Source organism: Orbicella franksi, chromosome 10 (assembly GCF_964199315.1).
Source record: "Orbicella franksi chromosome 10, jaOrbFran1.1, whole genome shotgun sequence".
In the NCBI taxonomy this organism is placed as follows: Eukaryota; Metazoa; Cnidaria; class Anthozoa; order Scleractinia; family Merulinidae; genus Orbicella; species Orbicella franksi.
The window spans coordinates 15,939,703-15,965,019 of record NC_138154.1 but is presented as its reverse complement, the minus strand read 5'-3'; the positions used below and the strand labels follow the sequence as shown (position 1 = coordinate 15,965,019).

The 25,317-nt window shown below is 40.6% G+C and overlaps 1 protein-coding gene across 4 annotated transcripts; it reads left to right on the top strand.

The window, feature by feature from the left end:
• Positions 1-5,619: 5,619 nt before the first annotated feature.
• On the top strand, positions 5,620-20,302 carry LOC145500328 (ATP-binding cassette sub-family C member 4-like). Of its 4 annotated transcripts, XM_081479837.1 has the most exons (8): positions 5,620-7,398; positions 7,926-8,305; positions 8,827-9,749; positions 10,002-10,178; positions 12,219-12,789; positions 13,107-13,243; positions 13,519-13,880; positions 18,325-20,302. In XM_081479837.1, the coding sequence occupies exons 1-8, from the start codon at positions 6,883-6,885 to the stop codon at positions 18,877-18,879; spliced, it is 3,621 nt and encodes a 1,206-aa protein (XP_081335963.1). In that variant the 5' UTR covers positions 5,620-6,882; the 3' UTR covers positions 18,880-20,302. The 4 variants fall into 4 exon arrangements, 3 of the variants coding, with proteins under 3 accessions (XP_081335963.1, XP_081335962.1, XP_081335965.1); XR_014051046.1 differs by lacking the exon at positions 18,325-20,302 and adding an exon at positions 15,764-16,972 and having other exon boundaries at positions 8,827-10,178; positions 13,519-14,340; XM_081479836.1 differs by having other exon boundaries at positions 8,827-10,178.
• Positions 20,303-25,317: the final 5,015 nt, after the last annotated feature.

Sequence of the window (25,317 nt, the reverse complement as noted above, 5' to 3'; positions counted from 1 at the left end):
GATCTGCAAAGATTGATTTGAGGTGGTTGATTATTGCAGCAGATGTCGTTGAGCTCAACTTTCTAACGATGGGGTATTTGCTGTAATAGTCTGCGACTAGTAAGTATTGAGCACCTCCATAGTCGAACAGATCGCATCCAAGCCTCTGCCATGGATAACTGGGTACATTGTGTGGATGCAATGTTTCTTTTGGTTGCTGTTTGGAAAACTGTGCGCATGTCGGACAGTTCTCTGTCATCTGTTTGATGTCCCTTGATATGCCTGGCCAAAACAGGCTGTCCCTTGCTCTCAGGAGACACTTCTCTGTTCCCATATGTCCTTGGTGTATGATTTGTAACATCTGTGGGCGTAGCTTACTGGGAATTACGAGTTTGTGTCCCTTGAGAATGAGGCCATTTTCAACACTCAGGTCCTCTCTGAAGTTCCAGAACTCTTTCAGGTCTTGTGGGCACTCATTTGGATATTCTGGCCATCCATGATGCACGACATCTTTTAAGTGACTGAGTACAACGTCTTGATCAGTGTACTCTCGTACTTCATCTAGTTTGGCAGGGCTGGCTGGCAGTGTTCGAGAGATTGTGTCCAGTTCCACCACGGGGACTTCGTTGTCTTCTGCAGGGGGCTCCATGTGGCTAATCCTGGAAAGGGCGTCTGCTATCACGTTGCTTTTTCCTTGAATGTACCTGATCTCCACGTTGTATTTGGCCATTTTAAGTAGGAGCCTCTGAAGGCGTCGTGGTGCGCTCGATATGCTCTTCTTCCAGATGCTTTCGAGCGGCTTGTGGTCAGTTTCGATGACCACCTTCTTACCAAATACGTAATGGTTAAGCTTTTCAAGCGACCAACAGGCAGCGAGTAACTCTCGCTCTATGTTGCTGTATCGAGACTCAGTTTCAGTTAGTAATCGACTGGCATAGCACACTGGTTTGCCCTCTTGCGTCAACACACATCCAATGCCTTTAAGGCTTGCATCAGACTGGATTAGGTTCTCCTTTTCTGGGTCGTAATAGGCTAGGACTGGTACTTCAGTGATTGCTTGTTTGCCTCTGATGTCAAATAGTTTGACAGTATTTGCATTGGGCAACAATTTGTACAATTTGTACAACATTCTGGGTGGTTGCATTTGTGCTGGCTGTGACTGGCCAGTTGAGCTTTAGGAGGTTCAGATCTTGTGCAGACATGTTACCAATTATGGCAGGGCCATCAACGTCAACAACTTCTGCTTGGATAACTCTGGGGTTGGAATTGTTAGGACCCTTCACATATATTTGGCAAGATCCAAGATTTGGGATCTCGGCTCCACCATAAGCAGTTAACTTCACTGTAGGTTGTTGTAAGCTTAGTGTCTCAGGGCTTAGTTGCTTGTATAGGGACTTGGGTATAATGTTTGTTTCAGCACCTGAGTCTATCTTACAGAGTGCATTCATTTGTTTTCCTTCTGGCTTCAGTGCCAAGAAGACTTCTAGCAGAGCCTTTTCTCTACAGGATACAACGTTTACACTCATGGCCAGGGGTGTTGCTTCAATTGGGCCCAGGAACACATAATCATCTAATGATTGGGTAGGCTCTGACTCAGGTATGGCATTGTTATTACTAGTAGCTTCTATCTCATGCACATCCTTCTTTTTAAGTTTTGAAAAGCATACCTTGGCAAGGTGTCCCACCTTTTGGCAGTAATGACACGTTGCATTTCTTGCTGGGCACTGTTCATGACAGTGAGGGCCCCAACCACAATTCCTGCAGAGCTGCGTTTTTCCTGACTTGTTGCCTTTTGGGTTTTGCCTTGATCCACCGGCTACTGGGTTCAGCTGGTCGCTTCGGAATTGGTTTCTCCTGGTTGAGCTAACAGGGTGTACTGCTGACACTACTGGGTTCATTAGCTGAAGCTGCTTGTCTGCTGATTCGTCTGCTTTTGCCATTTCTCTAGCTTTACTAAATGTCAGAGCATTTCCTTCTTTGAAACACTCCTTTCTGACATGGTCTGAATTCATGCCGAGTACAAGGAAGTCTCTCAAGAATCGATCATGATGTTCCGATGGATAGTTGGCTTCTTTGACAAGGATTCTAAGCTTTGCAATAAATTCTTCTAACGATAGTGCACCTTGTCGAAGATTGTGTAGCTCCCAGGCGGCGATCAGCTCGTTTGAGTGAGGTTTCACGTAGTTTTCGAATTTCTTCCAGTAGTTTTCCAGTTTCTTTTGTTCGTCTGCCGAGAGGCCCCAGCTGTTGAACAGCTCCAAGCCGTGCTCACCGGCCCAGTAAAGCAGGTGCTTACACTGAATTTCTTCGTCAATTTTGGCCATCGGGCCCGTAAAGAGCAGTTCACAGCGTTGTTTCCACATTTTGAAGCGTGAGTATAGGTTTTCATCCGTGCTCCAGTCCATGGTTGGACTCTTGTCAATGAATAAGGCGCTGGCGGCCATGCTGTTTTCTTGAATCGATCGTACACGTGTCGTTCGGAAATTACTTCACTCTTCCACCTTCTCCAGTGTATCGAGCTAAATGGTATGTTTGGTTACTTCACGATCCCACTTCTGACACCATGTAATGTTATGGCAAAGATCAGAAAGATAACTTTTTATCCCAGCTAACGAGTACAAGCACACGTGTATATTCTGTCTCGTCCTACTGCGCATACTCAAAACCTGATATGTTTACAACCGTAACTCACAAAAGAAATTTTAACAATCTCTTGCATCATGTCCAGCTGAAATCAAACCCAACTGGTTACATAACATCCTAGGTGGAATTCTCGGTAAGCATGAGGTAAGCATCCCGACGGTTTCATCAATGGATGAAATGATACCAATATCTCACGCCTCTATACACTGATATGCTCTGTGGAATCTACACTAACACAGAAATTATAAACCACGCGAACTCCACTCTCGCAATACGCAGTTCAATACCAGTGGTTGTAGTATATCGAATCAATGTTTTTTTTTTGCCCGACGGAATTTAAATTTAAGTCTGAATTGAAGTGTAACGTTTTTTTTATTCTTTTGCGTTTAAGCTAAAATGTCGATGGAGAATTGGTTTTCTTCAGAGCCTCAGTAAAATGTGCACTGCCACTGTGCCATAACAGTTAATCATGCGCCAGTACGTATCAGTTAAAGCAGTCATTACCGCTCATTAGCATTGCCTGGGGACATCTGCTGATATTGTTCTCGTGTTTGTCGACCGTTCTCGTCCTTTTCCTTCGATGTTTCTAACCTCGCCAAACATGCAGTCCACTAAGAAGTAAAAGCGTGTTTTCTGTGTGACTTTACCGAGAGTTTTTTGTAGCCAAACAACGAAACTGGCTTGTCTTATGCCAGAAACTGTACATTTCCATACGATTGATTATTTAATTCGTCTGCCGTTTTATGTGTCTTTTGCATGTTCAGTCTTGTGTGGAGACGGAACAAACTATCACACGCGATTCACAGATTCTAGTAATGCCGGATTACAAGCAGTCATATTTCATCACAGGAGTGGTCCAACGGAGAGAACATCTAGCGTAGCAATTTCAGTCCACTATAGTCCTGGGCCATGATTCACTGGAGGTTCTACAATTATCATTCACGCGCACGTTAATATGAATTAATTAGAAAAACACAATCAAGTTGGACCAAGAGAAAATGAGGGACAGAGAGGGAGGCTCCCAGTCCAGGCCTTGGGATATGTCAATTCCACTAAAGTTATTTTGGGGTTGCCGAAAACAGCGGGAGTGCATTTCCTTTTACGTCCGTATGATACCAGTATTTCTTTAGGTGATCAGGCAATTAAGAAACGGCGGTCCACGGGGAAATACGCTTTGTCGATAGAAGCGCCTTTTACGGGTACATTAGAGACAGTTGGTATTTCTGGCGGGATAAATCAAAGTGGGAGATATATTTTTACATCTCCTTGGGAATAAAATGGCACGTGTACGACGGGCGGAAACGCAGTTCTGAGTGGTCAACAAAAACAACAAAACGTTCCGGCGGAACATGTTATAAAGGTCGTGGCTGCTGTTATGGACTATGCACTGTGGCTTTTTCAAATGGAGTTTACAAGCCGATGGACTTCGACATTGATGTTGGCAATGACGATGAGATTTCCTCCTCACACTGAAGAGAGAAAGCTTACATCAGTGCAAATTAACCGAAGGTGGAGAAAACGTGGCATGAACATGATCAAGCGAAGATGACACCTCCGTTTTTTCTCGTTTCCTCTGTTGGAAAGGTAGTCAGAAGAAGTTATCCCTTTCGCTCAGTTCAGTGTACTTTAGTTGCTGGTTCAAAACCATTTTTTGTCGCTTGAATGTGAGTTATTTTGTCGTTGAACAGAAAAATTGTTTCTGTCGCTGATCACTACCGCGCTGTGAGTTGTTCTGTTTCTCTGTGAATTCAAAATTATTTCTTCCCGGGTTTCTTTCGCTTATCGCTTCGCTCCGAGGTACAAGAGTTGTTTTGTCGCTGTATCAGTATTTACAAATAGTTCTGTTGCTACATTCCCATGATCGCCATGCTTCTAGTTGTTTAATCGCTGTGCCGGCATTCAAAATTATTTCTCTCGCTGAGCGCTACTCCAAGGTATTTGTTGTTGTATTCAAAATTATTTCTGTCACTGGTCGTCCCACTTCGGTTGTTTTGTTGCTGGATTCCAAGTTATTTCTGTCGCAGGTCGCTTGACTGCCAGCTATTTTCAATTTGTCATTGTACCGCTATTCAACATTATTTCTGTCGCTGATCACTTCGCTCTGAGCTGTTGTTTTGTTGAGTTATTTTCTAGGCTGATCGCTACACTCCGAGTTGTTTTATCCGCGCTGTTGAGGTTCAAATAGACTGTTGTCGCATGGTTGGGACTTGCTTCGTTGTGGTATAGTATTCAAGTTGATTTCTGTCGCTAATCGGTAGGCTCTGAGTGTTTTTGGTTGCTGGATTCAAAATATTTTAGCTACCCTCCGAATTGTTTTCCAGCTCGGCCAGAATTATATTCTCCTGTCGCTGGGTTGAGAGTAATTTTGTCGCTGGGTTCAAAAATAGTTTTGCCGTGGGAACCAAAATAGTTTTCTTCGGTGGGCTAAGATTTCATTCGTCGATGCGTTTAGAGGTATCAGGATCGCTACAGCTTGAAACAGTATTCCATGTTATATATGTTTTCAATATCGAACAACACGATACTTGTCTGCATGTTGTTATACAAATGAAAGCAAATAAATTCTTTCTTGTTGTCATCGCTGATTTCTTTGATTCAAATGCTCAGGGGAAAAACTTTGATATTTCTTTCACCCAGCGTTTTTATTCTAGATAGGTTGTGGTTCTTTATAGCGCTTCTACTGACAAAACGTATTTCCACGCAGACCGTCCTTTAAAAATTCCCTGATCAACGGGTGAAAGGTATCATGCGGACGTCTGGGGAAATAGACTTCCGTTTCCGTCTAAAACTAAAAATAACTTTAGTGGAATCGACATATCCGGCCAACGCCCTCAGTGTCCCTCTCTGTCTCCTCATTTTCTCTTGGTTGGACTCATGCGAGTAACAAAAAAAAAAAAAAAAAAAAAATGAGCCTGCTAATAACTAAACACACAATCAAAGAATAATATGGATTTTCATCTGTTCAATTCCGGAAATGTAGTGGCTTGCTGTGTCAAGAGAGCATTTCTTTTCTTTCTTTCTTTCTTTTTTTTTTTTTTTTTTAAGAAAGTACAAGTTTACAAGAGAAATGAAACCAGTAGCCAAGAATTATCTTTTTTTTAGTTATTTCATGTACAAATATGATTCCTATGCTAACAACTTACATGCCGCACTATACACGAAAAAACAACAACAACAACAACAACAACAACAACAAAACACTAGCTAAGCGCGCCTTTGGAGTTTCGGCGCTATTTGTGGTTCCCAGAGCCACCCGTCCCTCTTAGCCGGTGCGGCCTGGGCAACTTTAAAAGGCGGCTCTGAAGGCATAAGATTTGACTGGCTAGATTCGTTGAAAAATATTTCCCCATTTAATTGGCAGTCGCCTTGCCAAAAATATGCACTGGTTGATTTTAAGGTTAAACCGGCCGATTAGAGCACCTAAAGAGTGAGACCTTAAATTCTGGCGAAAGACGCGTTCATGTTTTTCTTTTTAAACTTTTAGAGGGCTTCTCTGAAAATTAACAGTTATCCCTATTAAAAAGTTTTCCCTGTGGGTGTTTTAGTCGAACGATTTTAAGGAGAATTCAACCAGTCGGGAACAAGCGGGAATTTAGTGACAATCTTGTTCTAAGAATCGCCAATCAAATTATGTTTTTAAGAACCACTCAAGGCTGCACCGGTTATAATAAACAGGGAACACTACAGTTCTGCGGACCAGAACGTGTTGGTGTCTGGTTAAACGTGAGTTATCCGGGAAAAAACAAAAACAAAAACAAAAACAAAAACAAACAAAAAAATAGAGATTCGTTAATAAAATGATCCAAAGGTATCGAAAAGTTCTCAAAAAGATCGATGCAACAGAGAATGGATTGAAATTGACTAAAAGGAAGAAAATCGAACGAAAACATTTTGACTATTATAAGAACATATCTGCAGGAGGACAAATCGAGCCAGACTCAAGTAAAAACCTACAGCACCAAAAAACACCGATAAAACAAATAAAACCGTTCTTTCTCTTTGATGTCAGGTTTCATGAGCCAGGCCAGTTTTCACGGCTCAAGTAAAACCCTAGACCAATCAAACTAGTAAAATCCTTCTTTCTCTTTAAGTTCACGAGCCAAGTAAGAACTATTTATACCTCTCGTAGATTTGAACCAATAAATGGTCCGTCCGCAGAGGGTCAAAGAAGAGCACAACAGGATTTTGCGTTTGTAACTTTGCTTGCCTTTCTTATCTACTTCTCTCAGGTTTTCAGTGGAAGTCAATTGAAATTGAGAAATGGAAGATACTCCCGTACGGAATCCAAAAAACCAGGCAAGTTTTTTCTCGCAGTTGACTGTCTCCTGGATAAACGATGTTCTCAAACTCGGAAGTAAACAACCATTAGAAGAGAAACATTTGTTTTCAGTGGAAACGTCCAATCAAGCAGAAAGGTTGGTGGCTGACTTGGAGAGGGAACGGCTGGCAGAAGAAAGAGCGTCTGAACAGAACCGAACAAAGCCTCGCCTGTGGAGGGCCATGATAAGAGTTATTCCCTGCAGAGACTATGTCACTGTAGCGTTCTTCAGGATATTTTATTTAATAGCTTTTAACCTTTTTCCTTTGATTGTGTGGTTCTTCTTGAAAAGCATTTCTACTTCTACAGAAATAAGTTACAAGTCCACGCTGCCTATTGTTATTGGTATTTCACTCGTTGCCTTTATAAGAACTTCATGCTCAAAGCATGGGGCATTCAAGATGGATATGATATCGACGAAACTGAAAGTAGCCATGACTGGACTAGTGTATAAAAAGGTAAGTAATTTTCATCAGAAATCTGGCTCTAATAGGGCGTAACACGAAAAGAAAAGTTCTCATTTGTACACGATATATGCACATGACATGGTAATTTCCAAACCTAGGATATTATCCTTTTTTAACAATCCCAAAGCGGTAATATTGACGAATGAGCATGGGAACAAAATGCAAACTGTCGCCCACGTTATCAGTGTTAAGTCATCTCGACGGTATCGTCAGCTTAAAGCGGTTTTCACCTAAGTGTTGAAAGTAATGTATTTGCTTTGGTTTTGCATTACCACGTTAAGCAATTGGCTTAAAAAACTGGCCACACTACGTCAGCAAGTCAGAGTTAAAACTGAAACAAATCATAGCTCGGTCGCAACGTTTTCCCGCGCTTTGCGTCGGTGACAAGTATTTTTTTCTGTGTCATTAGTGATTGGTCAGAGTGATTACTTTGGTTTTGTCTTAACGACACTCAATCGAAAACTGCTGCAACGTCTTATTATATAACGAGACATATTAATTTTCTCCTTATTTTTCAGATTCTTACCTTAAATAGAAGTACTTTAGAAGACACCATTTCAGAAAACACTATAAATCTTGTTTCCAACGATGCTCAAGCTATTGAGAAAATGGGTTATGCCACTTTTTTACTTCCATTTGTTCCACCGGACATTGTTGCTTCCATGGTTCTTGTTTGGTACTTAGTTGCATGGCAAGCCTTAATAGGAGCTTCTTTCTTCCTTCTTGTTGTTGCCTATGGATCATTTGCAGCTCACAAGGCTGGCAAGGTACGCCACCAATCAGCTGCAGTGACCGACAAACGATTGGAGATAATGAAAGAGATCATTACAGGAATCCGCGTGGTTAAGATGTACGCCTGGGAATGGAACTTCAGAGACCTTGTTGCCCAAATAAGAAGGTTGGTATCTAATATATTGGTGTCTTTCCAATCAGTTAGGTTACACGCCCGCTAATAGCCTTTTATCATCCATGACCGAATGGTCAACGTGGCTCATCTGGGTTTACTATTGTCCACGCTTTCTAAGAGCATATTCAACTCGGCCACGCCTCGTTGGCTATTTCACAATTATCCCACGAGCGCGCGTTGGATGTGAGATGGTAGATAGCAAGCAAAGCGCATGGCGCCGAGTTGGCTTTAATCATCGCATATCTAACAGGCACCAGTGGAATAATTGCTTTTTTAAAAACGCCCCCAAAATATAGCAAACACACAACTAAATAATAAATAAAAAAGGCTCCAAAAACCGCGCGTACACTTACCGTATTTGTAGAGCATGGTATAATGGCTCAATACCCATGATGGTTAAGCCAATGAAAACTCTCGAATTGCATTATCCAAATGATCCAGATTTCAAAAATCATTAATAGACCAGTTAAAGTTATTATTAGCACAACGCGTTTCAATTTTCGCTTTGACAGAAAGGAAATCTCACTGATTCGTATCCGAGGGTTCCTTGTCTCCAGTATCTACGCCCTGTTCTTCTCTAGCTCAGCCATGGCAGGATTTATTTCAGTCACATCTCTGCTTTTTACAGATGCTTCGCTGACGTCGTTTAAAGTCTTTACATTGCTTACTCTTTTAACTAACATAAAGATGGTAGTCACGATCTCTATAGCAGATTCATTACGCTACATTGCCGATGCAAGAACTGCATGCAGTAGGATGCAGAACTTAATAGAAACGAAATCCATGTTAAGACGCAAAATGGATTACCAAGAATATCGTTCTAATTTAGAGGTTTACGTCAAAGGTAGAAAGTATAAACCCCAATTTATTAGAATTGAAAGCTTTCGAAATGGAAAACCGGCATTGCTTAGTGCTCAGAAACTGGAACAAGCAGGTCAGGACATCAATCCACTGGTATCTCTTGAGAATGTTACATGTGTTTGGAGCCATACGTCAGAGCTTCCTACTTTAGATAATGTGTCGTTGAATGCTACTAATGGACAACTTGTGGGCATAACAGGGCCAGTTGGAAGCGGCAAAACATCATTGCTGATGACCATCTTGGGTGAAATCCCAATCTCCTCTGGTAAAATGTCTTTTATTGGAAAAATGGCTTTTGTCTCCCAAACGCCATGGGTCTATTCTGGTACTGTGCGAGACAACATCGTTTTTGGTAAAGAGTTCCATGAGCAAAAGTACAATAAGGTTATCGAAGTCTGTGCCTTGAAGAAAGATATAGCAAGCTTTACGAAACGTGATCTAACTGAGATTGGACAACGTGGAGTGATCCTAAGTGGTGGTCAGCGTGCACGAGTTAGTCTGGCACGCGCAATCTACTCAGATGCGCACATCTACTTACTGGATGATCCACTTAGTGCAGTGGATGCCAAAGTTGGTAAATATTTGTTTGATAGATGCATTAAGGATTTCTTAGACGGGCGGATACGTATTCTCGTCACACATCAGTTACAGTTTCTGAAAGAAACAGACAGCATTGTTGTTCTTCGGAATGGCTCCGTTGTCTGTGAAGGAACATACAGTCGTATAGAAAAGGACAAGCAAGTTGCTTGTTGCTTTGTATCTCAAGAAAAAAAAGATTTCAATGGCGAGCAAAACAATAACGAGAGATTTTCGGCATTTATTGAAGATACCTTGAAATCGATGAATTCCGCTAAAGAACACCATGACAGGGTAGATCTGGAAGATGAAACGGAGGACAGAATGGTTGACACCATTAAGTGGTGGTTGTACTGGAAATACTTAAGAGCTGCACTCCCAATGATCCTGATTGTTGGTCTTGCGGTTTTCTTCGCAATTGTTCAGGGTAAGCAGTAAACTTTAGTGTGTGCCATTCCCTGCATTTCGAGGTTATAAAAAATGTAATGTGCTATGTATTAAGTCTAGTACCACAGTGTGAGGAGCTCTCCTACTCAACGTGAGAAGTTGCCGCGAGCACTGTTTAATTATTCATAATAATATCATGGGTGACAAATTACTCCTTAATTTTGGCGCGAAATTTCAGCGTTAATTCATAATTTCACATGTGAAATTACAAAATTGTCATGGCAACATCTCTTGTATCTCAATCAGTGCCAAGATGGCGTCGAGATTAAGACGGTGACCATTGAAGAAGTTACGGAATTAAAAGAAGCGGTAGAAAACTTAAATACGTGAAAGAGCACAATTAACTGGGTGAGGATTTTTGAGAAGTGGTGAGACGAAAATAGACTTGAGAGAAACCTAGAGATGAATCTTCCTGAGCAGTTGGATAGCTGAAGTACTCGAACGGTTTTACGCCTTCTTGTGTAAACAAGACAGAACCGATTACGAACCTGGGTCCCTAAAACTGATTATCTAACCTCTCAGTCCGGAAAACAGTGGTCAGAAAGCTGAAGGCCAAGGGAGTTCCAACTCAGTGGCCACGTTTACAATTTCCACAATTGTAATGTGGTGATAAACCAAGGACATGCCGGGCAGGCTAACGCTTCGTGCACAAGAAGCCACGATGTATAATTTGTCCGCAACCATGCACCTTGCCAGCTCTGAAGGTTTTTCAACTTTGTGCATTTTCGCTTGACTTTCATTTAAGCAAGTTTTCTTAGACCAGAAAGTAAATTTTTAGTGATAATTTCACTTCAAAATGAATTGTCAAAACTTTATATGGCCTCGTGCAAAATTTTAGTTTCAGCTCATTTCAACGAGCGCCGTTGTCATCTCATTCATCAGTTCATGACGAATTAGCTAGAGCCAATCATTTAAGAAAGATTTGACAGTTGTCTTAATTTTGAAACATTATGAACAAGCACGAAGAATTCGAAAGGTCGTTTTTGAGAAGAAACTCAGAAAATTACGAACTCTAGCAGTAATGTGTGCTTTAAACTAAAACTATATTCTTCTTAATGTTCTCGGTTTTCTGGCGATAGAATAAACCAGTAAAAAAGTTACGGTTGTGAGCGTAATTTGTCAACCACGATATTAAAAGGTAATCAAATGGTTTTCTCGTAAAATTAGGAAATAATTTCACTTACGTTTTGTCAAAATTCTGATAATTATCAGAATTTTGACAATTATTTCCTAATTTCACTCGTCACCATTTGATTACACATACTAATCGCTGTAACACACGGCACGTCTTGTCGTTACACCAGATACTGTTGAGATTACAATCTCAGAACGAAAATAGACAATCTCAGCTTACACTCGAAACCTTGAACACACCACTTAAAGCAGGAATACGTTTCAAGAGTTTTCAAAAATGCAAGGTTTTCCACGTCTATTAATTGCAACATTTATCAATTAAGTAAATGCCTCATAGCTATGCGGTAAGGTGGAATGGCGACTTCAATAAAGTGAATAAGCTTTCAAGTTCAGTTGCTCTAAAAACAAGAATTCTGAGTCACTCAACGACAGCACAGAGCAAAGTCACCGAAAGAACTAGGCTCACTGACATCTTTCAAACGCCCTTTTAGATTGTCAGATTCAATAATTTTAGAGCTGAGCGACACGCCCATAGTTCGGTGGTTGGATCATCCAAACTGTACCCGGACGGTCACTGGTTTGACTTTCATCTTTTAGACCAGGAAGCTTTCTTTCTTTTGGAGGAATAGGAATGAAGCGTTTTGTGTTATTTAATCTCTTTTTAAATAATGTGCATCTCATTCAAGCATTGTTTTAATTGTAAATTTATTCGTGGAAACACTCAACCCCCCCACCCATCCTTCGAAAGAGCCCAAAGAAGCGTCGTTTAGTTATTCCTTCTTTCCTGTTGATAGTGTTTTCTTCCGCTCAAATTGGCACAAAGCCCTGACTGATTTGTTTTCAAAATCAAAACTTGATGATACACTTACGGTTCTTTTTATTTCAGTGTTCTTGATAGCGCCCTTCTGGTGGCTCTCTCACATGACTGAGATGCCATTTGGACAACAGAAGAGCTACACAACGCTTTTGGTGTACGGATCCATTGTTACGGGCTCCTTGCTTCTTACGCTAATATCCTCCTTCTGTTTCTACCTCGCTGCTCTGAAAGCTTCAGAAAACCTCCATGACCAGATGACAAAAGCAGTTATGAAAGCACCAGTTCTATTCTTTGACACTAATCCAGTTGGTCGCATCTTAAACCGTTTCTCTAAAGATGTTGGGTGCATGGACGATATCCTTCCAGGAGAATTCCTTTTTGCCATTCAGTTGTGTCTATACTTTTTCAGTGCTACCATACTTTCAGCAGTAGCAAATGTGTGGCTTTTTATCACTTGTACTCCGCTGACGCTTTTGTTTATTTACTTGGCTAAGTATTACTTGAGATCCGCCCGAGAGATTAGGAGACTTGAAGCGATAACATGCAGTCCAGTGTATTCCCTTATTGCTGATAGCTTGGCAGGATTGGAGATAATTCGATCATCAGAGATGCAGGAAGATTTCCTTCAGAAATTTTACAAGTAAGTATATACTGAAATTGTTACATGTTTACCTTAAAGGAAGTGCTGGGGTTCGAGAGCAGATTATATATCCCTCAGTAGGGTTTTTAACAAGGATGAAGAAAGTTTCAGATGGTGAGCAACCTTTATATTTGACAAAAGAGTGAAGATCAGCACTGACAGAAAACACCAACCAGGATTCCTTTTATCGGAATGATGCGTCTGTACTGCGTTTACTCATACGCAGATTTCTGACCGACCATTGTAGCGTAAAAAGTCCGTTTCGACGTGGCAAACTTGATGAATTTCCAATCTGCTTTTCTTAAATTTCTTTGGAGATATCAAGACAGAAACACAGCAGCCCTGGCATTATTGAAGGCTTCTATAGTTTGGCTCGCGTTTAGAGGAAACCTAGTGAGTAACTTTCTTGTGACTTCCGTGTCAGCTGGAGCTTTGTTAGCAACGCAGAGTCCTGGTAAGTACTTGTCACTGGGAACTTTCCATTCCAGCACAAATTCCAGTCTGAAATAGAATACAGTTCCACGACGACAAGAGGCTTTTCCTTGGATTCATCTGATCCTACAGGAGCCTTGTGAAATATAAAACAATAAGTCAAGCTAGAACCAAACATCATCCTTCAGAATTTTTCCGTTTGATCTCTCTCAAATTGGACATCACGCATTCTCATTGCATACAGTGTATGGTAGTATAAAATAAAGCAAAAGAGAAAGCCTTCGCTTTTGTTTTTAGCTTTGGCAGGTATGGCTCTCACCTTTGCAGCCGAGACTTTAGAAGCCTCGCAATATGGCATCCGTGTGGCTTCGGAAACAGAAAGTTACATGACCTCAGTAGAGAGGGTGTTCACATACACCGAAATTGATCCGGAGCCTGGGTACAACACTGAAGTCCTTCCACCTGAAGAGTGGCCGACAACGGGCAGCTTGACATTACGTGACTTGTCATTGACCTATTTGAAAGGCGCGCCGGCAATTTTGAACAACATAAGCGTCTGTATCGCTAATAAGGAGAAAGTTGGCGTTGCAGGTCGCACTGGAGCTGGTAAATCATCTTTAGTGACAGCTTTGTTCCGAATGCCAGAACCTGAAGGAGAGGTACTTATATAAAAAACAATGTTACTTCGAGTGTAATTTTGATAGTTGGCTCTCTTATTGTTAGGAGGAATAATTGTCAATACATATGGGTTATTGACCAAGTGTGAGGTCAAGATGGCTGGATATTGGCCAAGTTCGTTTTTTGCGAGTTTATGGACCGAAACGGAGTCGAGGTCCATAAACTCGCAAAAAAGAACGAGGCCAATATCCAGCCATCTTGGCCGAAGAAGCTTGGTCAATAAATGATTTATTATATTGCATTCGGGAAAATTTTTCTTGCGGGACACGGCGGGTAGTCCCGAGCGGGCAAGAAAGCTCCATCTTGCCCGCTCGGGTAGCCAATCACAGCGCAGTATTTGATTCATCTTGCCCTCTTGCGGAGCCAGCTATATAATAAGGTGTAATAACCTATTATTTATTACACGATGCTAATTGTTCTGTTGACTTTTACTGTCTTAAGGTTACCGTATACCTTCAGGGGTGTCTCACGTCCAAGCGATGTAGCGCGTCCGGTTTAAGATGTAGATACCTAAACCCCTATATCAAATTAAAGCTTATAGAGCTGGCTATCAAACCATACCAAAAATTTTGAAATAAAATGAAGTGCCGATTTTTTCACGGCCACTAAATGCGAACGTCCTAATCACCTTTTGGAAGCTACAAGTCAAAGCGAATTTTGTTTTTCGCCAATTTATTTTTTTCCTCGGTTTCAGGACAAAAAGCGCTAAAAAAGCGTGTCTGCGTTTTTCCACATTCAATTGCAGTAAAAAGTTACAGAACATTTTCAAAATAGGATTTAAAAAATGTGAAGTGATCGTACAAAAATTGCTCTCGGAGAAAAAATATGTCGAAATAAACAATTCGCAGACACGTTTTTGTTTTTTATATGTTAATCTAGCTACTGTCCAAATTTGAGGGCAATCAAACAAATCCCCTTTGAGTTGTAACTCTTTAAAGTGTCTGCTTCAAGCGAAAAAATTTATTCGAGAAAACAGCGCTAAGAAAAATCTCTTGCTTCGCAAACAAACTCCGCCCACAAACGCCTTCAACTGGGTTCTCAGATCACTGAGCCAATCAGCGCTTGGAAAATTTACTACCATTAACTCGCGGTTAAATTTACGCGTGAATCTCGAAAAAACCCTTGTGTTTCGCAATGCGCTCAAGGCGGAGAGATAATTTTTCTGTAGCTCGGTTTTTCTTGAAGCTAGTCTGGCAAAATGGGGAAGACGAAAAAGGATACGAACGCTAGAGTGGCTGGGCGACGAAAACAAACTGAACAAAAGAAAGCGCGGCGGAGCAAATGTGCATGGATAATATTCCAATGGATCTCAATGAGTTGGGCGATTCATCAGTATCGGAATCAACAAAAGAGTCAATGTAAACATCGCTGTTATAGCTGTCGAGTTCCCAAATTTTTACAGAATCTTTCTGTACTCTTGACTCGATCTTTTCGCCCGCTTGATACGATAGCTATAGCTTCATCCGCGAGGCCAACTTTCGCTTCTTCACTCATTGATGTGTTTTCATTCGTTCTTCGCTTTTTCGAAGTGGTAAACAATGTTTTCCGTGGCCCATGTTTACTTATAACTTAATAGAATTACATCTAATACGAAAAATGCTTGGATCTGAATAGCCAGCCAATTCGTGGTATCCATATATTCCCGCGAAAGTAGTCTCGGTTGATTGCGTACACGTTATAGGGCTGTCAATCAAGAGGGAACTTTTACTTCCGGCCGTAACGTAAAACCTCCATTTCTCCGCCAATATTGAGTTTTTTTCAATTTTGTTTTCAGAAATTAGAGATTACTCTTCGATCATTACTTTGAACCAAAAATCCAAATTTGAAGAAAATTGCCGATCTGAAGGTATACTGTAACCTTAAGCTATTTTAAAGTCAGTTTATTTGACATCACGTGACATTTAGCACTACAGAACGTATCAGTAGGGAATTTCAAATAATTTTCCAATCTCGTTCCCAAGCTCTCTCTCTTCTTCCCTTGTTGTTAGGAGAAAGACCCTCGTTGCGGCTGGTCACGTGATTACCTGTGACATGAACTTTTCCACCCGGGTAGAGTCATCGAATGATTTTGTGGATCTCAACTGAAGTGAAAGAAAGGCGATCGCTGGTCATCGCTATATTAACCACACAAGGGCAAATACACCTTTGAAATTGTCCAGTCCTATTCTAAGCTTCACACAGGTCAAACGAAATATATTTGTATATTTTCAGCCGGTCGAATTACTAAGAAGTAAACCTGCTTCGCTGTTTTATTTTGTCTGAATTAAACTTGCAGCACACTGTTCACTATATAAAACGATATTTTATATGCCATATTGCAAAATATAATGATTGATTATGCCAAGGCACAGTGTTTAAACATCTGTCTAATATATAAACTTACATAAACCTGATTCAGATGAAATATAAGTACGGGCTTATGTCAACAAAACTATAAATCATTTTACATTGCTGTAAATCAAATGAAAGTCAGCATAGACAGCTAATCGACCGTGTGACAGAAATACCTTTTTAACATCCAAAATACCGCACAAAGAAGAAAATAAATTGCCTCCGAATTCAAAGATTCAGGAGATTGATCCACTGGTTTCACTTCGATTCGGTACGTGACGTTTTACATGTGCTAACGGTCAAAAAGTTTGTGCTCCATTCGGCTGCCAAATTTCTTTTTGAACGAAAGTTCTCTATATTTTGGAGACGACACAAATAATGTGGCATTTTCCATCGGCAAAATTCGTCTTCGAACTCCGATAAAGCGGGAAGTTTTTCGCGACTGGCCAAGGTTTTGAAACCCACAAAGTTTGTCACAGCAACAGTCAAAACACTCTGCCAACCCTCCCGCCCAACAGATGTTTTTATCACCCATGCCTGCAGATTCTGGGTGGTCACGTGGCCTGCCGCAACCAGTGTTTTTCTCCCTACGATAAGGGAAGAGGAGAGAGAGCCTGGGAACGAGGTTTATAGTTTTCGCTGAAAAAGGTTCTCAGATAATATGCTGACCAAACCTTTTTTGGTAATTTCTACTGTTTCAATGACCATTTCTCGATACATAGACAAATTTTGTGGGGGCAGAGTCATTCTAAACGTCGCATGGTAGATAATCGAACATCAATCAGAAAAGTTCCTTTTAATAAAACAGCAGTTTGTCGAATTGTGTATTTTGCTTTCACTACAAAACCGAACACATTCAAAGGTTATGAGACTAGGTTTTTCCTGGTCTAGTTTTTTCACTGTTTTAGGATTAACTTGTTGAAGGAATTGAATTGAATTGAATCGAAAGAATTGGATCGAATTGAAAGAATTTAATTGAATTGAAGGTTAAAGCCTCCTAAAGGCCTACCAGCCAGGACCAAGATACCTTATTGGTGCTTAATTTAGCGGGTACTTAATTTCACGAGTTTGCGAGACCGTATTTCGCGGGGTTTTATTTTCGCGATTTCAATAGGCACAAATGAAAAAAGGGCATTTAATTTCGCGATTCATTTTATTTTTCAAAAGCCTGAACTTTTTAAAATTTCTAGATAAACTGGAACAAGCAAAACGCATTTTTAAGATGCACGCGTTTTCTTATTTGACGAGGCGGGAACGTTAAAGTCACGGTAATTGATTCCAAGCATCGACGATCCCCACTCGAACAGGGTGGCCTTGGAATCGTCGTCACTGTTTGCATCGGACTAGACTCCACCTCCCAAAACATTTCAGTGTAGGAAAGTTACAAGAAACTTGTGAATGAGAACTACAAGGAATCAATAAATGGCAATTTTGACGGCTGCAAGAAAGATATTCTAAGAAATTTGCAAGAATCTAACGATTCAGATGAAGATGATAGCTAGATTATCTATTCCATCTTTGCAAATTAACTTTATTTCAAAACAGAAGATACAGAATGGAACTTACCAGTAAAACCAGTTAATAGTTTGTGTATTTGTTGATACATATCCTGTGTACATTGTTGTTATTACACGTTAATCATTTTTTTCTTTTTTTTTCCGTCCTTTTTCTGTTCTTTCGCGTGTTTAAATTTCGAGAGGATTTTTATTCGCGGGTCTTAATTCTTAATTTAATTTCGCGATTGATTATATTTACAATCGCGAAAGTCACGAAATTTGCGACCCGCGAAATCATGAAACACCAATAGGGTATCTTTTAATTAACACATCAAGATTAAAACAAAAGAGAAAAACAATACATCAATATCCTACATGCACCCAAGCCGGACACCCCGAAAACCTTCAAAAATAAAAATATACGTCATATGACCTTTTCCATAGAAACGGTCCGTATTGCAAACTCCGGCCTTACCAAGGAAGAGCCAATCAGAACGCTCAGATTTACCTGAGGACTGCCTTGCCTGATAAGAATAAATATAGCTAAGTCAATCAGCCACAGCTCATCCTGATTCACATTTCTTCATTCACTGTACAGGTCATTATAGGTGGTGTGAACATCAAGGATCTCAATCTTCAGGCGTCTCGCAGGTCCATGGCCGTAATAACCCAGGATCCTGTCCTCTTTAGCGGCAGCCTCAGGAAGAACCTAGACCCTTTCTCTTTGTATCAAGATCATGATTTGTGGCGTGCTTTGGAAGATGTGCAGTTGAAGACCCTGGTGCAACAATTACCTGACCAGCTGGATTACAAGTTGAGAGAGTCTGGGAGCAACTTCAGTGTCGGAGAGCGCCAATTGGTCTGTTTAGCGCGGCCGCTGTTACAGAGAAGCAAGATCATCATTCTGGACGAAGCCACTGCTAATGTGGATTTCAAGACAGACAGACTGATTCAAGAAGTTATACGCAGCAGATTTAAAGATTCCACTGTAGTAACCATCGCTCATCGCTTGAACAGCATCATGGACTATGATAAAGTGTTGGTTATGGAGCAGGGACGAGTGGTTGAGTTTGACAAACCTGAAGTTTTGCTTCAAAATAAGAATGGATTCTTGGCTCGTCTTGTTCAGGCTTCTAACTCAGCTTGCCCTTAAAACAGTAGTCTTTAAACCTGCTAAGACTGGAAGAAAACGTTAGGGAATTTATTTCAAGATACAAAACAAGGTCAGGCTTGGGTTAATACCCCGTATAACCCTTATACCTAAAGTAAGGTTTAATTCTGCCGGCGTCAAGGTAACTTTCGCGAGAGCTATCTCAACCTTTTAGTTTTATGACCGGACTGAACCCCAGAAATTCGTCGTTCTCGCTAGAACTACCTCCGCAAAACAATTTTTCCTCCGCTGTGATTGTGTAGTTAAGACTGCAAACGAGCTTGGAGATTTTTGTTTCAGGACGCGTGGTTCACCATTTTTTGGTCTAATTGTATCCTCCACGTCTTACTCACGCAACGCGTGAGTAACATCCGCGGAAGAACTCGGTATCATGTCTAAAAATAACTTAAGAGGGATTACCTTGGGTATAAGGCTTAGATAGGGGTTTTACACTTTACCTTGATATTTTGTTGCAAGATCTTATCAGCAGTAAACTAAGTATCTTTTGCAGGCTAGAGGTAACTATAGCAAAAGGTACTGAAAAATATCTTCAACAAACGTGAACGAACGGCTGAGTCATCCAAGAGTTTTAAGGATTAACTTAATCTAAGGTTCTAGAAAATGATTCAGGGTGCCTCCTAGAAATGCGTCAGGGGTTCAATTTTCTCTGTATGGGATATGTTTTTTTTTTTTTCTGACACCAATCTGCGTAAACAACTATTTTGAGGCTTAAAAAGTTGAATTGTTTAAATAAATTGATCTCATAAGCATTTTGCTTATTGGGTTTGTTAGATTTGAGACAAAGCAATGGTTTCCTACCTTGAAATAATTTTAATACTAATTTTGTGTTCGGTTTAGTCTCCCTCGACTGCGGACTGAGAGTCAATTTCTAAAAAAGAAACGACTTTTTCTTTCTTGTTCCTGCTTCTCGTACCTGTTCACAGTCTCGAGAAGACTTTTTTTATACCTTATCTTTCGCCCAGTCACGTAAAATATTATGTAAATTCTGAAACTATTCTGGGAAATGTTTGTTATAATGACGTCATCTATGCACCTGTCCTCTAATAGATCATAGATGAGAACCAATCAAAATGCTAGAATAATTTGACTTATTACATAAGACATGAATAAAAAATTGGTTCATGCTTAGCGTGCGTATATCGAGTTATGGATACACGCGGGAAGTTTGGAGAGCACGAAAGAAGCGTAAGAGCATGGAGCAACTCTAGCTTCTTGAGTGCTCTCCAAACCTCCCAAGTGCATCAATAACTCGATACATGCACAGCTAAAAGCATGAACCAATTCTTTTATAACATGACAACAACAACTTGGGCGCTTAAACATGTTTTGTTTGTGATTGACTACAAAGTTCTCACGTCGCACGGTGAAGGAAAACAAAGGTCATTAGGATCCCAACACGCCACACTCAGTTAAGCACAGTTTTATCAAAAACGCTTATCCTTGTTTCTAAAATTGTCAATGAAAAATTCGCTTCGTGGAATTAATTGTAATGAAAATGTAGGCAAACAAAGTCAAAAATACTCAATGAAAATGTGAACAAACAAAGTCAAAATACTCAAGTTTAAGTAAATATCTTAGCTTGGCAAAAGTCTAAGGCTCGAAGTAGGGTTTGGATTGCTCAGAAAAATCTTCACATCGCCGAAACTAAAACAAAAGAAACTTGCTCTAAACGACGGAAATTCTGCAGCTAAATTGAAACTGCACACGTCATCTTATATACGCACGGCCTTGCGTATATGAGATTTCGTATATTAGACACCCTTGCAAATATGGCGGACCACTCGGTCATCGCCCGAGATGAGTTGCATGAAAGTGAGGCTAGTTGGGCCTCGGTGTTTTGTTCCAGAAAAGTCTTGCTTCGTCGACGATCTGGTCTGTTTTATTTCACTATGCCTACGAGTTTTTGTGTTCCTGAATGCCACCAGAAGGGAGTGAAGTCTTCCGCGGGAGAGAAAGTTTTGTTTTCGTTTCCCCGTTCGCCTCTGAGGGGAAAACAGACGAAGGAAAGGAGTTCATGATCGCCGAGGGAACTATAAAAGTTTGTTTGCTAGATGTCAGGCTAGAAGATCTTAGAAAATGTGTCACCGACCGCATTTAGCTCCTAGTCGTTGTCATTTGGCTCAATGTTTTCGCTGGTTTCGACGACGGGGGCAGTTGAAGTTCATTCACTTGGTGATTCCACCGCAATATTTGTTTCGTGCGACTCGGTCTTAGACAACTTCTTTGAGACCGAGGATGTACCTCAAGAGAAGCTTTTCTTTACTGTGGGGAGGTGCTGGCCATGAAAATCGTGTTGGAACACCACCAGAGACCACATCAGCTCGTCATTTAAACGATTTTCTAAGATCTTCCAACCTGAAATTGTAGCGAACAAACTTCACTTCCCTCGGCGATAGTGAACTCAATTCCTTCGTCTCAACGAACTGCATGGGTCCACTATTTTCCCTTAGAGGCGAACGTTGGACGATTTCTATCCCTTTTGGTGGCATTCAGGAACACAAAAACTCGCAGGCATAGCGAAATAAAACAGGCCAGATCGTCGACGAAGCAAGACTTTTCTGGGGAAGCATTATCAAAACAAAACACCGAGGCCCAACTAGCCTCGCTTTCATGCAACTCGTCCCGGCGAATAAGTTGGGATTGGCGCGCGCTATGTCATAGCCCCCTCGAGGCACTAATGAACATGATATAACACTAGCCTCTTAAAAATTCACACTTTTATTGTGGCACTTATACAGGTGCTTTGTAAACAGTTCGGTTACGCCTCTGTGGTGCTGGGGACACCGTATACCACAGTTTTGTTAGCCTGGTTACGACGTTTTAAAAGCTGTGGTCAAACACTTTCTCTCAAAAAAGGCAAAGTTTTTGGTTGAATTTATGCTATTCCTAATAGACGGATTCAGCCGACATTTTTCCACCCTTGTTGCCACCCATTTCAGGTCATGTGATGCTTCGTTCGGGAAGTCACAATGTTCTGTTAGAACATACTCCCACATGCATGCAATCAGTTGCGTGGGACAAGTTGCTTAATTGAAACGACCCAAATGGATCACCATGCGGTCTGAATTGGGTGGGAACAAGGATGTAAACACGTTAGCCGAATCCATCTTTCAGCGTTTTAAAAGATGTTAAAATAATTGTTGTATTAAAAACCAGTGCATAAAGACTTCTTTATCAGATTCACAGAAGCGAAGCGTCATGTCTTGATAAAGTCACTTAACTTCTTGAAACTATGATTTATAAGCTGCTGGTATTTGTCTAGTAGCGATTTATTGCGACCATTATACTTTCGGCCCACAGTACCAACGTTTAGGGTCTTCTTTGTTTATACAGCCCCCTTTGGTTATGTGGGTAGCTAGAAGATACATAAACGAAACTTTTAATTTCATGTGTTACGTGTCCGCTTTGTCTGAAACGACTGTTACCGTACAAACGTTTTTTACCACCCGAAAGTTACGGCTACCCGTAAGTAAGGGCTACCCGAAAGTAACGGCTACCCGAAAGTAGCGGCTCCTTTTACCTGCTAAATGCAAAAGTAACGGGGGATTTCGCACTTTCGGAATTCTACGGTAAATTACGATAAAAGTAAGGAGTAGTGTAGTGCTGTACTTTATCTTAGCTTACCTGACTTCTGCCTTTTAATCTCCCTAATTAACGTTTGCTCGCAGAAACTGATGATATACCGAGTACGAAAATAAGTGAGGAGGGGAGAAAAAGATAGGAACGTCAAAACGCAAGGAAAGCTTGAGTAGAGAAAACAAGGATCTTCCACGCGGCGAAATGGTATCTTAAAATCATGCTTCCAAACTCACGATTTCGATTGTTTTATTCCGTTCTAAGGCGTTGTCTTTTCGGACTACACTGACTCAAATGCTGTCAGCGGTGAAATGTACAACTGGTAGGCGTACTTGTTCCGTCCAACATATCTTCAATGGCTTGCAAAACAGTCAACCCACTGGCGAGCAACTTGCCGCTACGAGACAGACGGGGTTGTGTACCGAGATTACATGCGAACTTCGCTGGCAAATTTCGATATAATAAATATCCCAGTACCGATCTCAGGCAAGTGCTATCAATTCAAGATTCTAAACATCCAGGGTTACGAATGTGTCTTATGCACTGCACCGCTGTGAAATAAGGAACACATACACTCCCTGCACACGGACAGTTACAAAAAGTTTTGCGAATTCTATGGAAACACAGGGGCGATGTGGTCGACAGCGAAGATCACTTTGGTAATTATCGCGATATCAATCCGAACTTTCGTTGCACTTCCAGTCCAAAGTCCACAATTCAGTTGTGGATCGGGGGACAGTAAGGAGGAGTTTGAGGAGGACTCATAGCAATCATGCGGCGCGTTGTAGATGTACGGAAAGTACGTTTATGTACGTGGGATACCGGCATTTGCATTAGTAATGCATCATAACATAACTGCAAGCAGGATCGATAGTCGATCGACAATCCGAAAATATATTGTAACAGCAGTCCTTGTAAAAGACTCCTAGTTATTTTACATGAGGTACATTGTTTGACAATTAGATCACAAGCAGTAGAATACTTTTTTCTGTATTTAAATAGCCTCATCTAAACATGAGAGGGAAGGGGAGAATCCGAGATGCTTATGCAGCCCGAGAGTTTGCATGAATTTCGAGAATTTTCCCAACCCCCGGGTGTTTCGATGAGAATATAATAATTATAATTTGAAGGGAAAATGGACGACAGCGGAATAACTTACCTACTTACCAATTAGATTCGCGTATTTCCAAAAGAAAAGTTATTACCATTGCAGAGGGGATAATCTAACAGAGCGATTCGTGAGTCTCTTCCTATGATCTTTGTACGGCTATTTTTTTAGAAAGATGCCTGATTTGTTAAACAATGTCATACACTATTTCAGACCGTACCAGCATCCTGTCTTATGCTTGATATAATACTGTGAAGTCGCTGAATAACAACTAAGCAAAACGTCTGGGTGTCGCCATGGGCTACAAGGCCACGAATACGTGAAAAATTTAACATGTACCACGTGTTTCTAAAGTGTTAAAGAACAAAAATTTAATATTATAGAGAAATCTTTCGGTGGAAATCATCCTGATGGAAAAATCTCGGTAAATATTTAATTTGTGTGTCCTTGAATTGATTTAGCTCAAAGAGAATGAGTTTCATTAAGTTTCGTAGTTGGTGTTATTTTAATCTGGAAGTACGTTAGCTCGAGTTCTGGCCAGGTGAAATACTAAAATGTGTTTGATCTGACCATTTTCCTGGAACAATTTATCGCTATTGCTGGCATGTTCTGTTCTTAATTTAGAGTTCTATTTTCTACGACGTAAAACCACAGCAGACCTTATTCTATAAGAGGAGATTGCAGATGGACAATTTTAGTTAGTGCTAAATATCTCTTTTTACCAGAAACCTGTTGGTAAATACCAGCACACTTTAATTAAGAAAAGGTGCTTATTCGCAGATCTTTTGAAGTCGGTTTTCTTCAAAGAAACTCCCGTAACACGTACGTTAACACTTACCTGAATTAATTTCTGTTATTGGAACTAATGACTACTTAAATACTAAAATATTGAAAAGGCGTAACCAGTAAGACCGCCTTTCTTCTCCAATAAGCTAGCCTAAATTGTTGTTTGATAGAGATTGCACAACAATCTTTCGAGTTTTCCTGTACATTGCTGCAACTTATATCTTAATTCAATTCTGAAAAAACATTCTTGTGTTTTTTGTTTTGTTCTCGTTGTTTTATTTTGGCAAGACCCTCTTGGAATCATAGAGAAAATGTAGAGTGAAAAAGGACTCGTCTTAGTTATTTCATCGAAGAAAAATACGGTAATGATTCTCGTGCGCACGCGTAGTACATATAGCGTGGACTGCGCAAGCCTTTGCGTAAGCCCAGATTTCGAGGCCCGTTAGTCAGGAGCCTGTTGCACATTGAACTGGCTAGCTCAAAAGACCACCACAAACCGCATAATATCAAGCCAAGGTTTAATAATTATTCGATCTAAAAGAAATACATTTATAATTCGCAATCAGAACAAACAAAAGCAAATCTTTATCTCGAAGCTAAATTCACAAAAATGGAATTTCAACTTACTTCTGTGGCGGGTAGTTACAACAGTCGCACTTTACGGGTTAGCACTGAGTCTTTAACAGATTCTCCAGGTGGGCGGGTTTAACAAACAGATTCTCCAGGTAAGCGGGTTTAACAGACAGACAGACTAAAATAACTTCTTTCTCACCTCGATTCTACTGAAAAACTGGTTTGAGACACAATAACCTAACGCCTTTAAATCAGTGTATATAATTTATGTCAATCACGATTCTTGTCATCAAATAAATCTGTCAATTAAGAGGCAACGCCTATTTGATCAACGAAACAGAGCCCATGACTAGGAGGGTGCAACTACCCTTATTCCT